Source organism: Neoarius graeffei, chromosome 21 (assembly GCF_027579695.1).
Source record: "Neoarius graeffei isolate fNeoGra1 chromosome 21, fNeoGra1.pri, whole genome shotgun sequence".
Classification (NCBI taxonomy): domain Eukaryota; kingdom Metazoa; phylum Chordata; class Actinopteri; order Siluriformes; family Ariidae; genus Neoarius; species Neoarius graeffei.
Window position 1 is genome coordinate 45,096,620 of NC_083589.1, and position 17,895 is coordinate 45,114,514.

Below are 17,895 nucleotides of genomic sequence, written 5' to 3' on the forward strand. Positions count from 1 at the left end.
ACCTTTCAGCATTGATGGTGTCTTTCCAGATGTGTAAGCTGCCCATGCCACACGCACTAATGCAACCCCATACCATCAGAGATGCAGGCTTCTGAACTGAGCGCTGATAACAACTTGAGTCGTCCTTCTCCTCTTTAGTCCGAATGACACGGCATCCCTGATTTCCATAAAGGACTTCAAATTTTGACTCGTCTGACCACAGAACAGTTTTCCACTTTGCCACAGTCCATTTTAAATGAGCCTTGGCCCAGAGAAGACGTCTGCGCTTCTGGATCGTGTTTAGATACGGCTTCTTCTTTGAACTATAGAGTTTTAGCTGGCAACGGCGGATGGCACGGTGAATTGTGTTCACAGATAATGTTCTCTGGAAATATTCCTGAGCCCATTTTGTGATTTCCAATACAGAAGCATGCCTGTATGTGATGCAGTGCCGTCTAAGGGCCCGAAGATCACGGGCACCCAGTATGGTTTTCTGGCCTTGACCCTTATGCACAGAGATTCTTCCAGATTCTCTGAATCTTTTGATGATATTATGTACTGTAGATGATGATATGTTCAAACTCTTTGCAATTTTACACTGTCGAACTCCTTTCTGATATTGCTCCACTATTTGTCGGAGCAGAATTAGGGGGATTGGTGATCCTCTTCCCATCTTTACTTCTGAGAGCCGCTGCCACTCCAAGATGCTCTTTTTATACCCAGTCATGTTAATGACCTATTGCCAATTGACCTAATGAGTTGCAATTTGGTCCTCCAGCTGTTCCTTTTTGTCCCTTTAACTTTTCCAGCCTCTTATTGCCCCTGTCCCAACTTTTTTGAGATGTGTTGCTGTCATGAAATTTCAAATGAGCCAATATTTGGCATGAAATTTCAAAATGTCTCACTTTCGACATTTGATATGTTGTCTATGTTCTATTGTGAATACAATATCAGTTCTTGAGATTTGTAAATTATTGCATTCCGCTTTTATTTACAATTTGTACTTTGTCCCAACTTTTTTGGAATCGGGGTTGTACATCTCATCTCATTATCTCTAGCCGCTTTATCCTGTTCTACAGGCTCCAGCTTGCCTGTGACCCTATCCCAGCTGACTACGGGCGAAAGGCGGGGTACACCCTGGACAAGTCGCCAGGTCATCACAGGGCTGACACATAGACACAGACAACCATTCACACTCACATTCACACCTACGGTCAATTTAGAGTCACCAGTTAACCTAACCTGCATGTCTTTGGACTGTGGGGGAAACCGGAGCACCCGGAGGAAACCCACGCGGACACGGGGAGAACATGCAAACTCCACACAGAAAGGCCCTCGTCGGCCACGGGGCTCGAACCCGGACCTTCTTGCTGTGAGGCGACAGCGCTAACCACTACACCACCGTGCCGCCCGGGGTTGTACATACAAGATAAATTCATAGGATGTGTACGATGACTGACCAGAAATGCTCCCAGGTTTTATTAGTCACCAAATTTCCAGTCCAGCTGTGAGAAATCTCATGAGCAATGACCTGCAGAGAGACAGATATCAACAATACACAAACGATACAAAAATACACAAGAAAATATTCCTCACACATGTAGTGATATTCAATCATAGCTTGGCGCAAATTTATTACTCATTCATTTGCAAAGTTTAACGGGGCACCACACAGAAACAGTGACTTACAGAGGCAAGGGACCGGTCTCCAGCCTGGTAATAAACACAAGAACAGGCTGTTAGACAGGACGCAGTATAAAATACACAAACATACTGTACAGTGGACTAGTAACCAAGCTTGTGAAGAAGGTGAGAAATAATTTCTACAAATATCCCAGTTATTGTGGCTCATTAGTTCCAAGTCACACTTTAAAAGAATGAAAGGGAGGCTTGTGTGTTTTTAAATTGTAGAAAAGGGGAACTGGCTTACAGACTGTAAAGCATGCTTAGGTCTGCAAGAGGAAATGGAAAGGTATCACAAAAGTCAGCACAAAAGTCTTTTAGCACAACTCTCATTTCAATGTGGAATGGTCACAATAATCAAAATAAAACACTCTTCTTTCTGTAGCTGGTCCACAACTGCCCACAATTCAAGGTTTTTCATGACTTGACTATTTGTAGTCAATTCATAAGAAATCTTGAATTGTGGGCACCTTCATAGAGAACTTCACTGTCACTTCTGATCATATCACAAACTCCACTGAGCATCAATAATTTACATGTTTCCCAAAATTATTCACTGGAGGATTGTGTCTCTTGCCCCACTTGAGAACATGTGTTTCAATGACTAAGAGCAAAGTCTGATCCTAAAAACTTACTAAAAAAGACTGGTGCCAAAATGCGGACACTGGTACAGCACCACCAAATTGCTGGCCCCAAACTTGAAACCACTGATGTCAGTCGCTATGGGAGGAGCTACCACAAGAAATTCGCCACCATTTTGATAAACCTGAACACTTTCTTGACATTATAAAACAGGAGGCTTCTCGAAAGCAATGAAAAGTCGGCCTATCAGTGATTTTTGTTCCTCCATAAACTGTTCTGTGTTCCTCTGCCTAACTGGGCGTGTGTGTTTATTTATTTTTCACCTCTCTCTGCCATGGGACAGCTCAGCACTACAGACTGTGCCTTTTGCTCAAAGTTGCATATGGTTTCATTTGGAAAACAGCGGCTTTTAGCGGCAGACAGAGTCCGGTACAGGTTGGTGGAGAGTGCAGTGGGAAGTCGTATGCGTGATTCCCAGCGGGGTTGAAGTTCATAGCACTGCTCGCGTTTCGCCACAGTCGGAAATGTGAAAGCAAGCAAGAAGCAGCCTTTATTTTTTACACTCTCTTCCTTTTCTGTCTACATCTTTTTTTTCCTTTTTCCACGCACACACACACACACACACACACACACACACACACACACGCAGACACTGCGATCACAAGTAAACGGACACATTCAGGTTCGAGATACAAGACTTATCCATAAATGTTACCCTGGTAACATTTCAACTTATGCTACATAGCATTCAGTTCTTAAACCTGTCGAAATGTGAGCCAGTTCCCAAAAGGCACCAAGGCAGGACTGGCTCTGCACCAGCACCATCAATAATTTACGTTTCCCAAAATTATTCACTGGAGGACTGTGTCTCTTGCCCCATTTGAGAACGTGTGTTTCGCTGACTAAGAGCAAAATCTAATCCTAAAAACTTACTCAAAATGATTAAAAGTCCATTTGATATCACATATAACTGTTTTTGTATGTATTTGACGAATAAAGCCATAAAGTCTTTGACCGAAAAATACGTTTCTATGAGAAAATGATGTAAACAAAGAAACTTCCACTAAAGTATACTAGAATGAGTTGCAATTAAATTAAAGTAGGTGTTTATTATAAGATTGAATGCTATTAGAACTTGTGCTAAAAGACTTTAGATTTGTGCTCTAAGACTTTTGTGCTAAATGACTGTAAACCAATGGAAATAGCGTTAGTGTGTGCTCTAACCAATAAAGTAGGTGTTGCAAAGGTGAGGCAGGGGTTCTCCATGCCACCATAGGGGAAAGATGGAGGAAGCACCAGCACATCATAGTGTCCCCATACATATGGCCCTGCAAGATTCTCAGCAATCTTCAGCATTGTTTCCGTCTAACACACACACACAGAAAGGGACTATCAAACCATCAATCCCACATGGGTTAGCTGGAGCATGCAAGAATGAAGTAAGTGTTATGATACATAACACTTACTTCAGAGAACTCAAATGCAGCCTGGTCCACATATTCCTTCTCTGACCAAACTCTTGACCTGGGCCCAATCTCCCTGTGCAAAACAGAAAACACATTTTCATAACCATCTATCACTACCAAGTCAAATCGATTGCTCTTGAGGTTATAATCTTTCCAGCTGCCCAATCAAGTGGTATAATCTGCAAACCCATTTGACACCTACACTGTAAAAAAGAATAGTTGAGAATACTTGAAATTTCAAGGCAACAGTCTGCATTAATAATTTTATGTTTTGCCAACGATGTGCCCATGATAATCCAAACTATGATAACACTTATCTTTATTAAGAATTCTTAATTAAGTCAATTTTCAATTCCTCATTCTGCCAACATAGATTTCTCTTTTTGCTGAACAGTGGCATTCACAGTAGTACAAAAAGGCAATTGAGGTTATCACAATTTTTTGGGGGGCTTTTTTCACCTTTATTTGGATAGGACAGTGTAGAGACAGGAAATGAGCAGGGGAGAGAGAGAGATCAGGAAATGACCTCAGGTCAGAATCAAACCCAGGCCCCCGGATTTATGGTATGGCGCCTTATCCACCTGAGCCACGACAACATGAACTTCAACCCGAGAGAGAACCACATTGCCCAGCCCTTGCATTTGGGAGAGGAAACCACATGTCTTGGTCATTCAGAGCATGCGCTGAATAAACACCTGTGACAATTATGTATTTTCAATTCAGATTATTCACTATTGTATATTTACACATCATTGAGGTGCACCCTATCAGTTTGATGTGGATTTTTCTTGATGTGGATAATTCTAAAAAATAGAATTATGCTTTGTTCAAGTAATTCCATATTCACAATTGAATGGACAAGAAAATATGAATAATTATTAACGAACAGAAAAATCCACATCAAACTGATAGGGTGCACCTCAATGATGTGTAAATATGCAATAGTGAATAATCTGAATTGAAAATACATAATTGCCACAGGTGTTTATTCAGCACATGCTCTTAATGACCAAGACACGGGGTTTCCTCTCCCAAATGCAAGGGCTGGGCAATGTGGTTCCCTCTCTGGTTGACGATCATGTTGTTGTGGCTCAGGTGGATAAGGCGCCATACCATAAGTCCGGGGACCCGGGTTTGATTCCGACCTGATGTCATTTCCCAATCTCTCTCTGTCTCTCTCTCCCGCTCATTTCCTGTCTCTACACTGTCCTATCCAAATAAAGGTAAAAAAAGCCCCCCAAAAAATTGAGAACCTCAATTGCCTTTTTGTACTACTGTGAATGCCACTGTTCAGCAAAAAGAGAAATCTATGTTGGCAGAATGAGGAATTGAAAATTGACTTAATTAAGAATTCTTAATAAAGATAACAGTGTTATCATAGTTTGGATTATCATGGGCATACATCGTTGGCAAAACAAAATTCTTAATGCAGACTGTTGCCTTGAAATTTCAAGTATTCTCGACTATTCTTTTTTTACAGTGTACAAACACCAATAAGACCTGAGACTTTCATTTTGACTCATCCTGGGTGTGAATATGCCACCAAGGTCAAAATTCCACTCACTTTGATGAACTTATGATCGACAAAGTATTAAGATACACATCACCTCTGCTCTCTAATACTACACAATTCATCATTATGAATGACTGAAAGCCTGTTTTTAGAACCATTATTTTCATTTTAGTGGTCTTCACTGCCAAGTTAAGTGAAGGTAACAGTTTGGGGAATCAGCTTTTTATTCAGACTTAAAGATGAAGTCCTCGGGTTAAATATAAAGCTTGAAAAACATTTTAGTAACACTTGAAACGTAAGTTACGACCAACGCTGCAGTAATGACAAAAGTATCATGATAGTTGAAGACATTTACATGATATGATACATAACGTGTATCACAATGTAAATATAACAGTGTAGTATATTTTAATTTTAGCATTTTATGATTTTAAATATCTAATCAGCTGCTTCCAATCAGAGGTTGTAACTGAAATTTAAAAATTATGATGCTTATGATTTCTCAGAAAAGTGCATTGTGACAGAAACTCACAATACACTGCTAAGATGTAACAAAATATCCTTCAGAATAATTCACATGTAAAGAGCCTGAGCCTCAGCGTCAATAGTGTTTTATTCTATTTCTGTGTATGGCAGCTCAACAGATAAATTTAGCCTCAGCTTAATGCACATTCCTTGTAGTGATGTCCAGTGTTTAAAAACAAATTCAACATAAGAGAATAATGTCAAACAACTGCAGGTTAAAATTTCTGTTGTGTTAATCGAAGAACATTTACATTTTAAAAAGACATTTTTATATTAACTAAAGCCTTTCATTCACGTCATTTTCAAGTTTTTAAGTGCCAGCAGTCAGATAATGTGCATGTAGGAATCTTGGTATTATACAGGACAAGATGCTACACAGATGAAGTCTGATCCTGTATCAAAATCTTGAATAGGAACAGAAATACAGACAGAAGCCAAAAGGGAGAAGGAGAGAAACTACCTGCTCTCTAGAGCTCCCACCACAAGCGCAATAAGGTAAGAAGGCATGGGTACCTGAGAAAGAACCATACGTATACACACACACACACACACATACACACACACATACATTTCCCAACCAACAGTTCTTGATTTAGTATCTGCACATTTTGCATGACTTTGTAAAGTTAAATAACCTCCATGAAATAACTCAAACAGCAGCACTAACATTTCCCAGCCAACTAACGCTATAGTATAGGAACCATAAACAATTTGCTTGTGATCATAAACTGTGCACGTATCATTTTCCAGTGTGGATATTATCAATATTCAGTGGTTGCTTGAATATATAATTTAATGATCAACGTTTTCATAAATTCACTCCTAATTTGGTCAAAATACAGCAAATGTGTAGACAACTCAAGTGTCACCACTTGAGCAGAAAGAGGAAGAGAAGCTCTGTGTGTGTGTGTGTGTGTGTGTGTGTGTGTGTGTGTGTGTGTGTGTGTGTGTGAGTGAGTGAGTGTGGGAGAGGGGCGTGTCAGCTAACCGTTTGTCGAAAGTGGTAAATGATTCGGTTGTTGTCACTCGGATCTGCCTTCTGCCCATCCCGCACTGCACTCATCAGTGCTATCAGCTCTTTGGGCACTGACACCTAAAACACAAACACAGACACACAACATACTGACTAAATTAACATGTCTCCCTTTATCCATGTGAATATTAATTCTGGGACCACTTAGTGATAATGTGGGGCTGTTTTTCCTCTAAAGGCCCTTACGATGCATGATATCATGGACTCCAAGAAATACAAGGAGATTTTGAAAATAAAATATGGTTGCCTCTGCCAAGAAGTTATAAGTAGTTTGTGGTTGGATCTTCCAGCAGGGCAGTGTTCCAAAACTGTCTCAACGACTACAGAATGAAGCGTTTGACCTAAACCCCACTGAAAACCTGTGGGCTGAGCTGAAATGCAGAGCTCACAACAAAGAGCTTCTGTACTAATTCTGTATTAAACTCCATCCATCCATCCATTATCTCTAGCCGCTTATCCTGTCCAACAGGGTTGCAGGAAAGCTGGAGCCTATCCCAGCTGACTACGGGCGAAAGGCGGGGTACACCCTGGACAAGTCGCCAGGTCATCACAGGGCTGACACATAGACACAGACAACCATTCACACTCACATTCACACCTACGGTCAATTTAGAGCCACCAGTTAACCTAACCTGCATGTCTTTGGACTGTGGGGGAAACTGGAGCACCCGGAGGAAACCCATGCAGACACGGGGAGAACATGCAAACTCCACACAGAAAGGCCCTCGCCGGCCACGGGGCTCGAACCCGGACCTTCTTGCTGTGAGGCGACAGCGCTAACCACTACACCACCGTGCCGCCCCCTGTATTAAACTCATTAACTATTATATGAGAAGACTCAGTGAAAACTCTCTTTGCTAGCAAAACAGCACAAACTACTAAATGCAGGGGTGACAATAATTGTGACCAGTTTTTGTTAAAAATATATATTTAAATACATTTATTTTAATTAAATGTTAGATTTCTTTTATACTTTCAGTGTGAAATTAAGCTAAATCACCACAAAGACATTTAATTGGCACGAGTTTTTAGATATGTTTTTTTTTTTCCTTTAAAGTAGTTAATGGCCTGGTAACGGTAAATCAGTCTTCTATTCCTCGCATTTACTGTCCTGCTAAACAAACCAGGTCTACCAGTAACTCAAATGTCATTAAGTATGTAAAACCTAAGTGTAAGTCCTCCACCTACCAACATTAATTTACTGTAAGAACCATTAGAATCTGCAACACTCTATCTGATGAACTGAACTTTACTATGGTTAATTTGAGCTCATTCAAAGCTGTTAAGTTACATTACTATTTTAGATCATTGCAAGCCATTTATGACCCTGAAAATCCGAGAACCTTTACAGGAGAACCGAAGGCAAATTTTTTATTATCAAAATTCTATTTATCTCATTTTATTAAATATCGGAATGCATTTTTGAGAGCTATTTTGTCACTGCTATAGCAAGTTATGAGTGTTTGAAATATGCTCTGTAATATATCAGTCCATATGTCAAAGCAATGGCCGTAAACGACATTCGTTGAGACCTGTGCGAGACATCGTTTGACGGAAGTAAAACGTACAGCGGAAATCAATGTGACCAACATCTGCCAATGTTGTCAAAAGACGCGTGTGCCCTCTTTCGAATGCTGATGTAATCAAGCCGGAGGTTTTGTTTGTTTTGATAGCAATCAGGAAAGTTTGAAAAAAGTAGGCAATAATCGTCTCGTTTTTGTGCAATATTTCATTTGGAAAACAGTTTTCAAAATGGCGGCACTGACACCTGGCTGACACTTGACGTTTCAAAGCCTTGCACAAGTCTCATGAAGATTGCACGGGTAAGTGACGCCTGCCGTGGACCAAACGAACTAAATTCAACATGGCTAAAAACCAAATAGGCTGCTAAGTATAATATTTAACTGCAATTAGTTGCCAATACAAGTCATGATATAAGGTTACTAAAACTGAAAACGTAACTGAATAACAAGTTAATTAAGAAATAAAGCAAGTTTAAAAATGACTTCGGTTCCCCTTTAAGACATATTGGCCTCAAGTGCAATACTTCGCGTAGCCTTACACTGCCTTTAACCTGTTGCTACTGATTTTATAATTTTTCTTAGTTATATTACAGGCCTGCAGTAATTGGGCTACCAAGGCTGTTGCGGTTACCCTGACTTACATTGTTATATTGGGAAGCTAATAAAATAAAATAATTCCTACACAGCAAAATCCCCAGTGTTGAATTAATACCAAGAGTGTTGATTTAACACCCTGCTGTGTTTATATATGTCCAATTGGACACAAATTCACTCTGATAGTGTTAATTCAACACTGGAGAATTTGCTGTGTAACCTGTTTTAGAACATATTTCAGCTATAGGGTTGAAAAAAAAAAGATGGCGGTACATGAAGAGCTGTTAGTGTTCTGTAGCTGTATGCGAGTTTGAGTGTGATACCTGAGAATAGTAGGTGTGTTTCACTGATGGAGTGTCCTGACAGGGCATCATAGACCTGCAGTGAGTTGCCTGTTGGATTACAAAAAGATTACAGAGCTTGTTACTGATGCACAACAGAGAAGAGTCATGGGGGGGCATTAGTCTTACTAGTCAAACTCGTTTGAAAGATATGAAAAGTGAATCACGTGCATAAAACCAAAACTGGATATGTAATGTCTCAAGTTGTCTGTAAGGTGAGTTGCAATTTCAGTTCATCTAACTGCATTGAGCTGAGCCCCCACCCTAAAACTACTGTATGTTTGCATTTTTTAAGGAAAAGAATTAGGATCAAGCAGCTCTATGTTCAGGCTGGAAAAAAAAAATATATATATATATATATATATATATATATATATATATATATATATATATATATATATATATATATATATATACCATATATGAGCTTTAAAATAAAGAAACTATCCTACTGTGTTACCTGGCAGAATTGTGAAACATTTTATAAGGCACTTGATTGAAAATATATCATTACTACAGATCTACGTCTTCTTCTTTTGGCTGCTCCCGATTAGGGGTCGCCACAGCGGATCTTTCGTCTCCATTGCTCCCTGTCTTCCGCATCCTTCTCTACCACACCTGCCACTTTCATGTCCTCTCTCACCACCTCCATGTATCTCCTCTTTGGCCTTCCTCGTTTTCGTTTGCCTGGCAGCTCCATCCTCAACATTCTCCTTCCAACATGCTCTGCATCTCTTCTCAGGATGTGCCCATACCATCTCAGTCTCATCTCTCTTAGCTTAATTCCCAAGCTCTCTACATGTGCTGTCCCTCTGATGTGCTCGTTCCTTATCCTGTCCAACCTCCCATCACAAACCTTAACATCCTCAACTCCGCCACCTCCAACTTTGCCTCCTGTCTCTTCGTTAAGGGTACGGTCTCCAATCCATACATCACAGCTGGTCTCACTGCTGTCTTATACATCTTACCTTTCATTTTTGCTGGGACTTTCCTATCACAAATGACTCCCGAAATCCTTCTCCAACTGCTCCACCCTGCCTGCACTCTCTTTCTCACCTCACTATCGCAGCCCCCATTTTCCTGCACAGTTGACCCCAGGTACTATATTCACCAACTTTCTTTACGTCTGCTCCTTGCATCTTCACTACACTCTCATCCCCATTCTCATTGATGCACATGTATTCTGTTTTGCTCCTGCTCACCTTCATTCCTCTTCGTTCCAATGCATACCTCCATCTCTCCAAACCCAACTCAACCTCCTTTCTACTTTCACCACATATCACAATCTCATCCGCAAACATCATGTTCCATGGTGAGTCTTGCCTCACTTCGTCTGTCAAGCTATACACCACTCTGGCAAACAAAAAAGGACTCAAAGCAGATCCTTGATGGAGTCCCACCTTCACCTTGAACCATTCAGTCGTTCCAACTGCACACCTCACTGCTGTTTCACTGTTCTCATACATGTCTTGCACCACTCTAATATACTTCTCATTCACTCCACTCTTTCTCATACAATAATACAGATCTACATGTTCATTTAAAAATTATAAACTGCACCTTTAAAAGATTTTGTTCAAGTATTAATGGTTTTGTGTGTGTGTGTTAGGGGTGGTGAAGGTGTGGTGAGATAAGGATCCACAAGCAGAACACAGACAGTAATCCAATAAATAAGGTGATTTAATTCAGGGAAAAGGGCGTGGCAAAAAGGTAAACAAACGGGACAAAAACAAATGGCAAAAATAGTCCAGGTAAAAAGAGACAAAAAAACTTGACAAAAACACGAGACAGGCAAGGACTAAAACGCTAAAGCAAAAAAACCATAAATGCAGTAAAGATGCACTTTTACAGGGATATACTATTATAGCATTAGTGTTATATTCAAGTTTCATTATACGATTTCATTATATGAAGCTGATCACAATAAGCACTGAGAGTGATTAGCAAAACACTCTCATTACTTCTTGTCACTTGCCACCCAGGACACAGATCAATGATAACGGACATAAAACAGATGAAGCTGATATAAAGCAGAAATAACACATAAAGCAGTGTTGAAAGATGCGTTAACTGAGTGTAAGACTGCAGTTGTGTTACACAACCACATTGTTTCAACAACATTGCATTCCACATGATTCTCGAATCTGGTTGGTTAATTTCTACATTAATTCACATGTCCTAATAAAATTATTATTTTATAGTAATAACATACACAAGGATTTGTATGGTGGACACGCCACATAAACGGATTTTTAAAATGTGCGCAGTTGATGATATGAGTTGTCTGTGATAAGATGTTTATTAGCATTTACGGAAGGAGTTTTCAGAGTTGGTGTTTTGTGACAAAGATAAAGCTGCAACTTTAACATTTCTAAAGTAGGAAAGTTCTCAAGATGGAAGGTTTGTGGTTTCCCCTGTAACATGATAAACTCTATTTATAAATTCATCTATTATCCATAACCACTTATCCTGTGCAGGGTCGCAGGCAAGCTGAAGCCTAAACATGAGAAACTGAAATGTTCTTGTCTTATCAACTTATTTTCAGTATAGGGCAGTTGTCTGGACAGAGGGTTTTACAGTTTCTCAGTAACATGACAAACTGGGGTTTTTGTTTGTTTGTTTCCATTTAACTTCATGAGAAAGAAAGAGGCTGGTGAGGTTACGACTACTGATAGCTACTAGAACATAATGATAATGAGAACTTACTTGCTTCAGGCTGCAACACAACACATCATTGCTCATTGTTTTCCTAAAATGTCTTGAACAATTAAACGTCTTTAATTTCCTAAACGTCTTTAACAATTAAATACCTGATGTATTTAATTCCTGACATTCTGACCTTAAAGGAGATACATAGACCCTTTATTTTTAAATGCATTTCTGAGTGGATAGTGTCTCCATCCCTGACTCGTTTATGCTGCATAAATGGGAATAAAATATATATATATATATATATATATATATATATATATATATATATATATTTTTTTTTTTTTTTTTTTTTTTTTTTTTTTGAGAGTTAAAATCGAGTGCAAAGTTGTCATTCGAGCTGCCCCACTGAGCCAGCCAGCCCTGAGTGTGTGACGTCACAGCGGGAACCGGTTTTAAGGCTGAGGCCTTTGACAGCTATAAACCAAAGCCAGACTCGGCAGGCGAGAGTGGTTGCAATGGCTTCTTCGTTCTGATTTATTGGAGATTCTTCAGATTCCTCAGATAGTAATACATCTGACTGTGATAGTCCTGAAATTGGAGTGTGTATACATGCTACTGCTATATGTGTAGAACCGTATCACTTCGAACCGTCGGAAAGTGAATCCGATAGTAACACGTCGGCCACGGAGGCCCACACCTTACGAAATAAAGCCAGAGAACAAAGCCGTCTAGAGAACTGGATGGAATGTTTTGAAACAATCTGGACTTTCAGTTCTTCGTTCATTCGCTTCTTCCACGTAAGGGCGAGATATTGATGCTGAGGCAAAAATATCCAACGGAGAAATCTGACGACTGGTCCACTCATTCTCCATTTTCTCCATACTGAATACGCCACCATTACTGCTCAGCTCACACTCCGGGAGAACTGGTGCAACTGAACTTACTTTCCTTTTCTTGTAGTTTTCTTTTCTTTTAATTGTTGATACTGCACCCTCTTTCAATACGGGCTTATAGCCAACGCTCCTCAACGGATCAGAGGTCTCGTATGAGTCTTCAGTAAAATGTGCAGAGCAGAGGAGAGACCACTTTGTAGGTGCCCAATGTGCCTGTGAACTTCTCGCAAAACGCGTCCAAATCTTTGCAGTTTGAACATTCTTGGGCCATGAATGCAGCATAAATCCACCTTATCTCGTGTTGCTGCACCCACCAGCAACACATCTACGTGGCATGGCGATAAATTAGCTCAAAATGGAAGCTCAAAGTTGCTGTTAGCTCTGTGTTTTAGTATAGCGGAAATGGCGATGAGACCGATAGCCTTCCTGCTGTGACATCACAGATGTCAAGGTTATTCACTCAGACCGCTACCTATAGACCCTTTCGCAGTAAACGTCATTCATACGTAAGAGGAAATTGCGTGCGCAGCCTGGACCCAAAAAAGACTCAGCGACGGTAGAGACGAGAAGAAATATTTGGAAGAAATGCCTAGTTGTTGTGTTGTCGGGTGTCAGAATCGTAGCAGTGATGGGGTTAAAATGTACAGAATTCCAGCAGGATCTCACCCATTCCAAAAAAAATCGCCGACGTCTATGGCTACAAGCCATCAAACGTGTAGACTGGGATGAAAGCACTATGCGCGGGTTTGCAGCGCCCACTTCATCACAGGTAAGATCAGGCTATTTATTAAATCTTTCTTTTTTATTCTTTCTAGTCTCCGTTTATTGATGTAGCAAAATACTTTGGTAACGTTTGTCTGATTAGCTGGGTCATAGTTACACAATGTAATGAATATTGTTAGCATGTTAACTTAGCTTTGCATGCAATTTTGTTTGTAGGAGAGGTCTCGCTTGACTCAAGCAGTCCAGATTTTGTGCCATCATTATTTGCGTATGCCGAAAATCACAATTTTAAAGCAAGGATGGAAAGGTAAAATTGTGTGCCCTCACTCTAAATGCCAACTTACGTTGACTGCTCTAATCTAGCTCCCGCCCCGTTCAGTTTCATTTCTGCTCTCTGCCTCTCGCTTTTTACGCAGCTCTGATTTCTCTTAGCTGCACTCTTTACACTATCATTCCTTTCATGCCATTACCTCCTGCAAATTGCTGTTTAGTGTTGGTATTTGCTGTTGTAGCTAAAGCCACATTGCCATCACATCACTGGCATAATTTGATTAAAATAAAATGAATATGAATGTCCCATTGTTGATCAAGTTGTAGTCTCGCTGTAACCAGAATGTTGATGGCAGGCTACTTTTGTAAATATTTTTTTTTTTTTGAGTTTGACATTTTTTGTAAATAGTATGACTGCCTTCAGGTATCAGAGGAAAACTTACTAACATCGTCCGTCCACTCTTTAATTAAATACGGATCCGGTAGGCGATGTCCACTTGTTAGAGTTAACTTATTTATGTAGCATTCTCGATCTTGTAACGACAATTGTTTTGCATAATCTGACAGCTCATAATGCCGGTCTATGGGCAGCGCCATTGTTTCTGAGTCCAGGCTGCGCGCGCATCCTAGCAACGGTCGGTTTGTTTACAAACACGCGAAGGGGTCTATATGAATCACTTTAATCATAAAAATTACTATATTAGATTTATTGTTAACGCTTAAAACTATTTTATGCCATTCTTGAGGTCTCAAGGCATTTATAAACAAAAAGTGAGGCCATGGTTCTGCGTATCTCCTTTAAAGGATGAGATGACATACCTGGCATTGGCTGAAAAGGTAGGGGTGCTTTTTCCCAGCGGTTTGTGCAGGAGTGAGCCACTGCAGAGCCGAGGCCCTTGGAGACGTCTCAAACTTGATCTCAACAATCACATGCTGCCCACTGAACACACATCACACATCTGCTGTCCATCACACTGTTCAGGTCATAACTGTAGTACTCGGATATATTAAAATGGCAACATCATGTTCACCCATAAATTAACATTTCAGGATGTTGTAATGACATGGTTCTGATGTTCTTGGGAAAAATTAGTTAGAAATGTTATAAATATGCAATGTACATGCTGCTGAATACTACCACCATGTTCGTTTAAAGAAACCTGTAACACAATGTGTGCATTCTATATTTCTATGGGCTCTTCTGCCTCTGCAAACAGCCCTCAATTAAAAAATATAATACCCACAATTACAGTCCAACTACTGAACTCCCCAAACTACAGCCCTATCTGAGCATAATAAACTAGAGAGAAGAAGAGTATGGTGATACCGTGACAGCTCAAAGGGCAGGCTGATCTTCAGAGGGCTTCCTTTATAACCCTGCTTCTCTCCCAGGGTAAACTTGGCAGCCTGGCCATTGGCTGATACCTTGAAGATCTTTAGGTCATTCGTGTCAAGAGTCTAGAAGGCACAAGGTGATTTATGAAGAATGCAATACCAGCAATTAATCAGTGAAGTACCTTTAATAATGCTGGACAAAGTACCAAGCAGTTTCAGTAACTATTGAGTTCTGAATACTTTTACTTGTATGAATTCACTGATCCCATACTGAATATCGTTATCAAGGCGAATACATTGGACTGGATTTCATGAATTTTCCATTTCAATCCACTGGCATGTTTTATGTCATGATAACGGTTATGTTGACTAATACATGACACCACTTGTCTTAAAGCACACCCTCAAGTCTCTAAAGTTTCACAAACACAACAGGCTTGCCTATTGTGGGAAAATCACCACTGGGTCAGGATTGAGTGGCAGTGACACCCACAGCCCTGAAATCATTATCACATCAAAAATGGGAAATGTTGGTTCAGTACATTAGGTACTGAGTAATTAAGCAGTGATGTGATGATTAAAGTCTGGCCTGGGGTTTTTTTTTTTGGACCAAAATATATATAAGATAAGACTATGACACAATGGTTTCAGATAGATTACCGTATTCTGCTGATAGTAAACGGGTCAATGGTCAAAATCTTCTAACAACACACTACTGAGTTGTTGTTTTTTTTAAGTGTACATTTTAAAACGTATGTTTCTTTAAATATATAATATTACAAGTATAATGCATTTTTCTGAATGACAACCTTGTATTTTGGAAACTGTATTTTATTGGAGACAACTTAGACAAAAATTTCAACCAACATACAAACACTCAAGGACTGGAACCTCATTTTATCCTATAATTTGTCATTTATCCTGTACATATTTTATTACATAACAGAGACATAAGATTATTATTATTATTACTAGTATGATAATAAGAAGTTTATAACTTGTTAATAGCTTAACATAAAACTAAGATACTGTAACACACTAATAGTGTTATTTAAAGGCCTGTTATTCACACTGCAGGGTAGTTTGTACCTGGAGGATAGAAATAAACTGTATTAATTAAGACCACAGTCAAATCCACCCACATTTATAGACAGTTTATTTCAAGGAGTTATTCATATTTTGTTATTCATATTCACTCTCGACCAAAGTGGAGTAAATGTGTTTGTTATTTGCATCGGAGCCATCAGACTTTATCACTCGTGTTTCCACCCGAGGCAAAGTTCATCACAAATCTATCAGACTGAGTGAATTATGCAGGCGCTCTTTTTTTTCCCAACCACACTCCGTGAAACCCCGCCTCTTGTGTCCGATTGGCTATTTGTTTAAATCGACATTTATGCATGAATAATGAGCTAATGATAGTAAGTTAGGCTATGAACGACTAGCCAATAAAAACTCAGGAGGCGGGGTGTGTCGGAAAACGGGTATGAAATATATGTGAATAAAGCCTGTGGGGATTTTACAAGAGATTGGAAGAGGAGTGCAGAGAACTGGTTAAAGTACAGAAACAGGACACAACCTCAGGGATTTAATATTAATCTAGACGTGTTTTAAAAGGTGTCCATGAGGTTATTGAAGCAAAACGTTTATAATCTAAATGCACACAGAAAACCTGCTTTTAAAAAAATTATATATATATATATATCAGTTTAAATGTACAGCCTTACAATATATAGCTGATACATTTCTGAAATCTTCAGGAATACTGGCTATATGAAAGAAAGATCAGTCCTGTATTGGTTCTATACAAACAGAGATGGGGAAGCAAAACTGCACAAAACAGGGATGATGGAGGAGCAGAGACACTGGGGCTGCTGTGGCACACATCTGTAACGGCGCGTGCACTTATTTCAGATTTTACACTTTACACAGTTTACACTTACTTTACACACAGATGCATGGGTTAATAAACCAGCTTTACAGGTTCGTAGCTTTCACAGCTAGCTAGCATTACCTGGAGGTGATATAATATATTGTAATAATAATAATAATAATAATAATAATAATAATAATAATAATAATAATAATGCAGAGGTTTTACCAGCTCAGAGAATTGCTCCTGCAGCACCTCCACTGTAAGAGCCACGTTCCCCTTCAGCACATGACTGTCGAAGTCCACATAATAGAACAGATTGACATGGCGAGTCACACATTCAGAGATAGAACAGAGAGAGCAGGGGTCTGACACAGGAGCCATGATCACACACTACTCGTGTACACACACACAGCTCGGATCCTGCAGTTTAATCAACTCACTTTAGTGCCGGAAGCCGGCTGTTGCACCACGGGAAATGTATTTCTGTTTGTTTCCGGTCTGACCTGTAGGCGGGTCTGCCCTAGCCTGGGCCCGCCCATCCTAAGTGTGACGCAACACGCAGAGCTTTGAAGTCGCGTTAGCCAGACAAGGTCTGCCCTGCTCAACAGCAAAAATGCATGAAAATGCCATGTGTATCTCTCATTCACATGGATATCTGCAACTGTTTAATGCATAATGGCTGCACATATGTCTGTTTTTCAGAAATTATAAAATCACTTGAGAGCAGAAATGTCATAATAATAATAATAATAATAATTTATTGACTTACAACCCCGATTCCAAAAAAGTTGGGACAAAGTACAAATTGTAAATAAAAACGGAATGCAATGATGTGGAAGTTTCAAAATTCCATATTTTATTCAGAATAGAACATAGATGACATATCAAATGTTTAAACTGAGAAAAT

General features: G+C 39.6%; 1 protein-coding gene across 2 annotated transcripts in view; it reads right to left on the bottom strand.

Annotated features, from left to right (window-relative positions):
• Positions 1-17,453, bottom strand: part of lta4h (leukotriene A4 hydrolase) — a 28,975-nt gene extending 11,522 nt beyond the window's left edge. Inside the window, exons 1-10 of one of the 2 annotated variants that reach the window (XM_060903210.1) lie at positions 17,214-17,453; positions 15,105-15,235; positions 14,597-14,717; positions 9,222-9,290; positions 6,737-6,841; positions 6,209-6,261; positions 3,711-3,783; positions 3,469-3,609; positions 1,669-1,692; positions 1,440-1,510 (exon numbers count right to left, since the gene is read on the bottom strand). In XM_060903210.1, the coding sequence (XP_060759193.1) occupies positions 1,440-1,510; positions 1,669-1,692; positions 3,469-3,609; positions 3,711-3,783; positions 6,209-6,261; positions 6,737-6,841; positions 9,222-9,290; positions 14,597-14,717; positions 15,105-15,235; positions 17,214-17,369 (944 nt within the window). In that variant the 5' untranslated portion in view covers positions 17,370-17,453. The remainder of the gene's footprint in view (positions 1-1,439; positions 1,511-1,668; positions 1,693-3,468; positions 3,610-3,710; positions 3,784-6,208; positions 6,262-6,736; positions 6,842-9,221; positions 9,291-14,596; positions 14,718-15,104; positions 15,236-17,213) is intronic. The other variant, XM_060903211.1, reaches the window with a different exon arrangement.
• Positions 17,454-17,895: the final 442 nt, after the last annotated feature.